The 9719-nt window shown below is 64.4% G+C and overlaps 1 protein-coding gene across 1 annotated transcript in view; it reads left to right on the forward strand.

Annotated features, from left to right (window-relative positions):
- The first annotated feature begins 1059 nt into the window (after positions 1 to 1059).
- Positions 1060 to 9719, forward strand: part of ADGRB1 (adhesion G protein-coupled receptor B1) — an 80185-nt gene continuing 71525 nt past the window's right edge. The window contains exon 1 of the mRNA XM_012558762.1: positions 1060 to 1831. Within this exon, the coding sequence (XP_012414216.1) occupies positions 1060 to 1831 (772 nt within the window). The remainder of the gene's footprint in view (positions 1832 to 9719) is intronic.

The raw sequence follows: 9719 nt of genomic DNA on the forward strand, positions 1-9719 counted from the left end.
GTGGAGCTGCAGGCCTGAGGGGCGAGCGGACCCCTGCCCAGGAAGTGAGTGAGCGGGTGCAGAGGGAAGTCCTGGCAGGGGCGTGCAGGGAAGCAGGCAGTGGAGGGGCGCAGCCCCTGGGGCTGCAGTGGGCGTGAGGGGCCAGGGCGAGCAGGGCAGAGCGGAGCCAAGGGCCCCATGTCAACCTTCCAGAAAGGAGCAGAAGCAGAGTCAACAAGGGGGCAGGTTGGTGGGGGCGGGGGGTGCTCTGCAGTCCATCCCAGCTCTGGGGGTGGGGCTCTGAGAGGGTACTACGGGGAGGCTGGGGCATGGCCAAAATGACACTTCTCTCTCCCTGCCCCACTTGTGGTCATGTTTGGGATTCTTCCCAGAAAGGCCGGGGATTGGGAAGGTGAGCGGAACGGGCAGGAGGGGCCAGGGAGCTGGAAGAGGCCAGGCAGAGGGACAGAGGCTGACAGGGGCCCGCGATGTGGCCGGGGGTGGGCAGGGAGGAGGAGCCCTCGGGAGCCAAGCCAGATGGGCCAGCCTGAGGCCCTGTGGGTGCTGGCCTGGCACCACCCACCTCTGCCTGCTCAGGCCTGGGTGGAGGTGGAGGCCCTCCGTCCCCTGGGCTGGAACTGCCTCTGCGGTGGACACACTGGTGGACGAGCGGCAGACAGGTGGCAGACGGCACCTGGTCTGTGACTGGGCCTGGGTCTGGATGGCCCTACTGCTGGGCAGGGCCTGGGCTGAGCCACCCTCCTCTGGGAGCCCTGGGTGGTGGGTGCTGCCCCGTGCACCCCAGCCTGCCTGGGGCCTCACACTGCCCTCTGCTCTCTCTCTTCCAGGTATTGCGGGCGTCCACAGGCGGGCGTCTGGGCCCCCAGCGTTAGGAGCTGCTGCTGCCCTCCTTGTCGTCTGAAGCCGTGCCTTGTCTGCCCTCTGGCCCTCGCCTGGCGCCCCGGCCCTTCTCCCTGTCGCCCCGGCCCCACCCCGCCCGCCGCCGGCCCCTGGCATGTCAAGGCCTGGCCGACACCAGCCTGCCCAGCCCGCGGAACCCCAGCGGCCCCGCGAGCTAGGATGAGGGGCCAGGCCACCGCCCCGGGCGCCCTGTGGATCCTCGCACTGCTGCTGCTCCTGCTGCTACTGGGGCGCCGTGCGCGCGCGGCCACGGGGCTGGACACGGGGCCTGCGCCCGAGCCGTGCGCCACGCTGGTGCAGGGCAAGTTCTTCGGGTACTTCTCGGCGGCCTCCGTGTTCCCGACCAACGCCTCGCGCTGCTCCTGGACGCTGCGCAATCCAGACCCACGGCGCTACACGCTCTACATGAAGGTGGCCAAGGCACCCGAACCCTGTGACGGCCCTGGCCGTGTCCACACCTACCAGTTCGACTCCTTCTTGGAGTCCACGCGCACCTACCTGGGCGTGGAGAGTTTCGACGAGGTGTTGCGCCTGTGTGACCCCTCGGCGCCCCTGGCCTTCCTGCAGGCCAGCAAGCAGTTCCTGCAGATGCGACTCCAGCGGCCACCCCTGAACGAGGCGCCCAGCAGGCCCCCGGGCCCCAGCGACGGCTTCTCTGTGGAGTATCTGGTGGTGGGCAACCGCAGCCCCAGCCACGCCGCCTGCCAGATGCTGTGCCGCTGGCTGGACGCCTGTCTGGCTGGTAGTCGCAGCTCACATCCCTGTGGCATCATGCAGACCCCCTGCGCCTGCCTGGGTGGGGACACTGGTCCCCCTGCCGCCGGCCCCCCGGCTCCCCGCGGGGACGTCTGCCTGCAGGACGGCGTGGCCAGTGGCCCCGAGAACTGCCTCACCAGCCTGACCCAGGACCGGGGTGGTGACGGCACTGCAGGTGAGTGGCTGGCGGGAGGGACCGCAGGGGGGCTCTTTAGGCAGGGAGCGGTGGGGAGCGAAGGTCTCCCCTCCAGGGCTGCCCCAGCACCAAGGGGGTGGGGTGGACAGAGCTTTTGTGCCTTGTGGCCTGCCAGTCACCACACCCCCAGGGTCCAGCCACGGTGTTTCCTGAATGAGTGAATGAATGAACGAACCAACAGTGGCCTGAGCTGAGACCAGGTCCACAGGGCTCAGGCTGGGCTCCAGGGTGCCGAGGTTTGCCTTCTGGCTGAGGGGGTGGGCCTTCCGTTTTCTCAGGCAGGATCTAGTGGACCAGGGAGGCCTCAGTGTCCAGGCCGGGGGATGGGGTCGGCAGGGCCTCTAGAGGTGGGTGACTGTCCAGGCTGGGGGATGGGGTCGGCGGGGCCTCTAGGGGTGGGTGACTGTCCAGGCTGGGGGCAGGCCTGCATGGAGGAGCGTTATCTGGACATGACACAGGAGGTGAGAGTCAGGCCTCGAGTGTGGCTTGGCTGCACGAACTGTCCGTGTCCGGGCGCTGGCTGCTGAGTGCTGCGGGCGTGCAGACGTCTCTGGTGCTGTCGGGCAGCTTTGGGAGGCGGGGAGGGAGAGAGACACCATGAATGCACGGATACCTGTATCGGGTGGCGGGGGAGCAGCTGCAGTGTGGGCCATGGTTTTTCTCGGCGGGGGTGGGACAGACCCGCTTGGCCTTCTGGGAGCAAGGAGGGGTGAACCCTGTGGACTCGGGGACTCTGCTCCAGCCAGGGGCACAGCGGGCGAGGCCTGGAGCAGGCAGGGGTCGTCAGCCACGTGAAGCACCTTGGCAGGTTTTCTGCCGCGAGGAGGCTGTGGCCAGGCTTGGCCAGGCTTGGCCAGGCTTTGTGTGTGTGGAGGGCGAGGCGGGCGGGGGGCTCTGCACCCCCTGGGAAGGTGGAGTCCCCCCATTCACCCTGAGGTCCCAGGCTAGGAGGACCTCCAGAGTTCTGTCCAAAAGCCTGGGAGGCTGGGGCTCCACCAAGATGGGGCGAGGCAGCTTGGGGAGGACGCTGAGGGTTCCGAATTGCACTGTGGGGTCTCCTTGTGGAGATAGGAGGCTGAGCAGGCAAGGCTGGCAACGAGGTGAGGCCGGGTGGGGGTGACAAGGGTGGTGGGGGTCCCTGGCCTCAATGCCGGCAGCCGCCGGGGGCATCCAGCTAGCCGTGGGCTCCTGCTCAGAATGATGTCTTCAGAGGCATAAAGTGATTCCCCGTAGGTTACAGAGGGAGCCAGCCAGCCTAGGATGCGGTTCTGTTCAGGGGACGTAGACCCAGATGAGACCCAGCCAAGCAGTATATGTTGATAGAGGAGGGGTCCGGGCCCCTGTGTTAGGGAGTGGGGGACTGGGCCAAGCCCACAGGGACCTGAGGAAGAGGAGGCAGGGTCCCCGGGGGCGGGGGCGGTGGTGGCCTCTCCAGAAACCTTGCACTGGGTCAGGGGCTGCTGAGCGCTGGGTGGAGGGTGCTGAGGACCGACCTTCAGGCTGGGCCGCATGAAGGTCACCGTGACCTTGGCAAGGGCACCTTCTCCGAGGGGGATGGGGAAGGGAGGTGGGGTGGAGGCTGGAGGCTGGTGTGGGAGGGGGTGGACGCAGGAACTCCCCCCCCTCCCCCAGCGAGTTCCTGACCGCGTCGGAGCCTCAGATTCCGTATCTACAAAACGCTGGCTGCCTGGCAAGGTCGTGTGGTAGCGCTGGACAGGATGGGCCTCAGGTGCTGGTCCCTAGTCACCTCCAGTCCACAGGAGCTGCTCTTCATAGCACGGCGTGGGGTGCTGGGAGGGCTGAGCCGTGCTGGGTGCAGGAGGAAGGGCAGGTGCGGCACATGGCTGGCAGGTGGAGGGTGTCCAGGCGTGTGGCCCCACAGGACACCGGTGCCTCACCCTTCACTTGTACCCCCGACCTGCTGGCCCAGCCAAGAGGTGCTGGGTGCCAGCAAGCGGAGGCCCCAGATGGGGCTCCTGGGTAGAGGGCAGAGGGGCTGGCGGTGGGGGGTTTAACCAAAGTGACGCGCTCTCATGTTGCTCAGGCCATGTAGCAGACTGGGTGTCGGGCTCTGAGGGGACGCCAAGCCAGCAGGCCTGGTCTGGTTGGGCACAGGGGTGGGGCTGACAGACTTGCAGAGGGGAAGGGTGAGGGCAGGAGCAAAGACATCCCGACTACTCCTGAGTTTCTGGGCTGGGATGGGAACATCAACCAAGGTGGGGTGGCAGAGGGGGGAAGATCCAGAGGTCACAGTGGGACTGAGTGAAATGCGTGTGGGGCGTCCAGGCGGGGTGTCATGTGAGCTAAAGGGCCTGGAGTGCCAGGACGGGATGGGTTGGGGTGATGGGTGCTTGGAGGTGGCACCTGAACCACATTGGCAAAGCCCCCGGCCTGGGCTCGAACCCCAGCCTGTCCCTGTCTTGTCCTGTGTCCCCGGGCCATCCCCTCAGGCTCCTTGTCACTCAGTGGGAAGAGTAAAAATACCGACTTTCCCAGACTGGCGTGAGGAAGGGGGCTGGGGCGAAGTCGGGTCCGAGCTGAAGCACAGGTGGTGCTGAGATCGCAGTGCCCACAGGTGTTCCCAGGAGGGAGCCTCAAGGGGGCTTGGAGAACAAAGAGACAGACGGAGGAAGGAGGGTGTGGAGAGCCGGCTCAGGCCGTCTGGGGTATGTGTGCAGACCCTGAGAAAGGGGATGTTTGGAGGTGGTGCTCAGGAGGAGGTGGGGAGCTGTGTGCGTGTGTGTGCAAGTGTGTATCGAGTACTGTATTGCACAGGTGTGTGTGTGTGTGCATGTGTGTGTGTGCATATCTGTGCATGTGTGTATATGCACAAGTATGTGTGTTCGTGTGTGTGCTGTGCATCGTGGGCATGGTCATGCTTGCAGGTGTATATATGTGCATGCATGTGTGTGCATATCTGTGCATGTGCCTGTGTGCCAGGATGTGTTTTCACGGGTGCATGTGTGCTGTGCGTTGTGGGCATATCCATGCGTGCAAGTGTGCAAGCATCGCATATGTCTGTGCACGTGTGTGCTGAGGCGGGGCTCTGCAGGGGCCGATTCAGAGCCTTGGCTCAGAGCCCCAGAGACTGTGCGGCTGGGCCTGGGGGTCTTGTGGGGAGAGGATCTGGAGAGAGCCTGCGATGTGAAGGTGGGGAGCTCTCTGCACTAGCAGCATGGGGTGGACGGTGGTCGCCCAGGCCCTGATGCAGAGATGTGGTGGCCCAGACCTCAGTGCCTGGATCCGGAAGACTGGATGCTTCTGGGACCTTGGAAGTAAAAATGGTCTGAGTGGTAATAACAGCAGTCATTTACGCTGACTGTGCCGGCAGCGTCTGCATACTCTCCACAGCCGCCGGTGAGCTCGGCCCCCAGGAGGCATGTGCCTGCCTCGGGGTCTTTGCATGGGCGGTGCCCTCTGCCTGACACCTGCAGACCTGGCCCCCTCGAGCCCTTGCACACTCGTCACCTCCTCGGTGGCAGGACTCTGGCCAGGCTGTATAAAATGGCAGTGTCCCTGCCGCAGCTCTCTGACCCCTGCGCCCTGTCTTTGTCTCTCCACAGCACATGTTGTCCTTGAGCACAGTGTGGCTGCCCTTATTTGCTATGTCTGCTGACCACTGTCTGTCTGTGCCTGCTAGGATGGAGGCGCCACAGGCAGGGTACTTGCCCCATTCACTCATGAGCCCCTAGACCAGTACTTGGCACACAGCAGGCACTCAATAAATGCTGGCTGAGTGGCACACAGCAGGCACTCAATAAATGCTGGCTGAGTGGAAGGAGGCACAGAGACGTTAAGACACCTGGCTGAGGTCACAGAGTCATAAGTGGCAGTTGACAGCAGGGCCGGCTCTTTTGGTCACCTAATGTGTGTATGTGTGGTGTGTGTGCACGGGTGTGTATGCATGCGTGTGTGCATGCACGTGTGTGTGTGTGCACTTATGTGCATGTGTGTGAATGTGTTGTGACAGGGTGGTGCAAGGACCAGAGAGGCAGAGGACCATTCAGAAGCCACACAGCTGAGCTGGGGAGGCATAGAACGCCTGAATCTTGTCTGCTGAGCCCTATGTCAGGGAGCCCCCCGACCCGTGTGTTTGGGGAAGGCTGGGACAGTCGCGCCCCACCATCCCATCCCGTGCAGGCCGCGCACGGCCACGCGGGGAGCGAGCAGGCAGCCTGTGGCCCATTTTCAGTCCCTGCCCCCGCCTGGCCTGCCCAAACGCCACATGGCCACATCACGCGCCAGGCGCCCGCAAACCCTCCTCAGGCCAGAGCAACTGTTCGCTCTCCTCCCCCTCACCCGCCCCGCTGCCCACCTGACAGCCCCTTTCTGGGGCCGCCAGGCTCCCCCACCTCGGGTCTCTCAGCACGTCTGTCTCTCACCCGTGATCTCTCTGCATTTCCTGCCTTTGGTGAGATGGGCCATTTCTCTCAAGGGGTGTTTTAAATATTCATGTTTTAATTAAAGAATTTTATTGCAGAAGCGACATGTGAGGTTCTGAAAAAGCAGCGTCCTGGGGGCTGGGGACGAGTGTGTATATGTGTGTGTTTCCCTGTGTGTGTGTGTGTGTGTGTGTGTCCCTGTGTGTGTATCCCTGTGTGTGTCCCTGTCCCTTGTGTGTGTGTGGGGTATGTGTGTGCACGCGTGTGTTCCTGTGTATTGTGTGCGCATGTGTCTGAGTGTGCGGTATGTGTCCCTGTATGCGCGTGCATGTGTGTGTGGTGCGCACGTGTGTGAGTGTGTGTGCGTGTCCGTGTGTGTGCCTACAGTGGGGTGGGGTGGCAGGCTGTGCTGGTGCCTGAGTGTGAGTGGCACGGGGTGTGCTGAGGTCTGGACGAGGGGGGCTGGGTCTCTGCAAGGCCACCCAGCCAGCAGGTGCCTCGCATCACCCTGTCACCACGCAGCCCCAGGCACCCCTGAGACCTCCCACATTGAGTGCCGGGCCACTACGGGGGTCTTTGGAGACAGTCAGATTTGGGCTCAGGCCTGGCCCTACGAGCCCCCCAACTCGTGTGGCCCCCCAGGTGGATGTGTGGGCTCCCCCAGGTGGAGGTGTGTGGCCCCCCAGGTGGAGGTTTGTGGCCCCCAGGTTGGAGATACGTGGCCCCCCGCGTGGAGGTGTGTGGCCCCCGGGTGGAGATGTGTGCCCCCCCCAGGTGGAGGTGTGTGCCCCCCACGTGGAGGTGTGTGGCCCCCGGGTGGAGGTGTGTGGCCCCCGGGTGGAGATGTGTGCCCCCCCCGGGTGGAGGTGTGTGGCCCCCCAGGTGGATGTGTGTGGCTCCCCAGGTGGAGGTGTGTGGCCCCCCAGGTGGATGTGTGTGGCTCCCCAGGTGGAGGTGTGTGCCCCACCCAGGTGGAGGTATGTGGCCTCCCAGGTGGAGGTGTGTGGCCCCAGGGTGGAGGTGTCTAGAGCCCCCTCTGTGTCTCCAGGGCACGGAGAGAGAAGAGCAGAGGAAGGGGGAGCTCCAGATGGGAGGAGGGGGCCCCCGCAGAGCCGAAAGGTCTGGGGTTTGAGGGGCGATGGGGAGGCTGCGGGGGTGGGGGTTGTGAGGCAGGACCAGGGCTCCCTCTGCTGGGGACCGGCTTGTCGTCTCAGTGGAGCCCACGCCCCTGCCCAAGGGCCAGTTTTGGAAAGTTTAGCAAACAATAAAGCCCCCAGCGCCCAGGGAAGTCAACGCTCATTCCGGGTGGAGACGGTGGATAGTTACCGTGAGGATTATAATCTCCCATCGGCCACTTCCATGAGGCAGGACCACATACAGGCCAGGCCGCTTATGGCCACCCCTCCCCCCACACCCCTCTACCCATCTGCACACCAGCCGGCGGGGTGGCAGCAGGGCAGGGACGTGCTGCCCACTGCTGTCGGCCACAGCCCTCCGCCCTGTCCCGGAGGCAGGAGCTCAGCCCCCTGTGGGGGTTACCTTCCTTATTTGGGTTCCCAGAAAGGCAGGGAGACAGCGGCTGGCAGCCCTGTCACACACTGTTCTTACAGATGAGGAGGCCGTCGGGGAGGGGAAGCGACTTGTCTGTGGTCACCAGCCCCTGAGGACAGAGGCAGGATGGGACCGCAAGTGGCCAGGATTGTGGAGCCTGGGCTTGTAAACAGGGCACTTTATTAAGGCGGAGAGCACCTGCCTGTCCAAGAAAAGGGGCCCCAAGAAAGTGCACATTCAGCTCCATCCCCGCCGACCTAGGCAGGTGTGTCAACTCCGTGAGCCTCGGTTTCCCTTCTGTGAAATGGGGACCAGCAGGACCTGCTTGTGAGGCTTACGGGAGGCTTAGAGGAGGGATCAAGGCTTAGCAAAGGGGTCGCGTCGCGCTCAGAAGCGGGCCTAGCACTGGACAAGGCCCCCCACCACACCCCCGGCCGCGCCTCTTCCCTCCCTGGATATTGGAGGAGCGGCTCCTTGAGTCTGGGGCGCCGGCCACACTGCTGTGGGAGCTGCGGCCCCAGAGGCCTGGGCTGAGTCAGGAGGGCTGGGCCAGGGCTGGGGCCGGAGGGGCTTCCTGGGCGCCCGCCTCTGGCCCTGGCCGCACGCCCCGCGGTGGGCTCTGGTCCAATCCCTAGTGCAGGACTCGGGGTGCTCCAGCCCGCCCCGACATGGTGAGGGGCGGAGAGGGGCCCTCGAGAGGCAGGGTCGCGTCTGGACGGCGCAGCGGGTGCCTGGGACTTGGGCCTGGGGCGGGGCGGGACGTGCTGGCTCTCACCCTGCCGCCCAGGTGCGGCCGACCTGTGAACTGGGGCGCCCTCTGCTGGAGAACAGGGGAAGCGCACCTGCTCCTCCAGGGTATCCCGGAAGCCGGGAAGGCCTAGCTGGAGGGCGGGGCTCCCCCAGAAGGTCTCTTGGAGCCCAAGGGCGCCCCCATCCCAGTCGGCGTGGGCGCGGGGGGCAGGGAGCCCGCGGTCACCAGGCGGGGGTGCCAGGCGGGCGGGTGGGCCAGTAGCCCCTCATCGGAACTCTCTCTCCTGGGTGGTCTGGGTGCCCCAGCGGGCCATTAATTGGCTCTATTCATCCTCTTAATTAGATGGAAATGAGGCTGCTGGACAGAGGGGGCATTGAGTCGGGGAAGAATGGCGGCTTCTTTCCGGGCCTGGAGGGGCAGCCCACCCCCAGCCCTGCCCACTCTGCTGCCCCTTCCCAGCCCACCCAGCCCGGCGCACCTCGGCACCCAGCAGTGCCCCTTTGCCCAGCCCTGCCAGGCCCCAGAGGCCTCCCTGCCAGCCTCCCTCCGTCATTTTTGCATTCTCTTCACGTTTATCAAGCGTCGGCTATGTGTGGGGACACACGTTAAAAATAAAAATGATCGTAAAAATAAGAACTACCGAGCACCCGTTAGTGGCGGGCGTGTGGCCGAGGTCGGAGCTCACTCTGTGACCGGGATCAGGGGTCAGTATGCCATGAGGATGAGAGATCAGTGTGTCTCCATAGTCAGAGGTCAGTCTATGATGGGCACCTGGGCTCAGCGTGTGATCAGGGTCAGGGATCAGTATGTGACTGGGATGAAGGCTCAGTTTGTGGCGAGGATTAGGGCTCAGTGTGTGACTAGGGTCAGGACTAGACTTTGGGGGAGTGTCCTCCAAGCCACTGGCCATACCTTGGCCTTTCCACCCTGACAGGCCCCCTTCTCTCCTCGCCCCCTCGCCCCCAGCTTCACCACCTGGGTCACCAAGGTAACCAGCCCTGAAATAGTGGGTGTTTCGGCAGCTGAGCCAACCTGAGTCTACCCTGAAAGGCTGCACTTACTGCAGCAGTTTCCATGGGAACGGAGAAGCATCCTCCGATTAGCCCGGCTTGGACACCCTCTGTCCCACCCGCTGCCAGCTTTCCACGTCACCCGGCTTCCGGGTGGGGGCTGGGCTGGGGCA

The sequence above is a fragment of the Trichechus manatus genome, unplaced genomic scaffold, assembly GCF_000243295.1.
Source record: "Trichechus manatus latirostris isolate Lorelei unplaced genomic scaffold, TriManLat1.0 scaffold00185, whole genome shotgun sequence".
Lineage (NCBI taxonomy): Eukaryota > Metazoa > Chordata > Mammalia > Sirenia > Trichechidae > Trichechus > Trichechus manatus.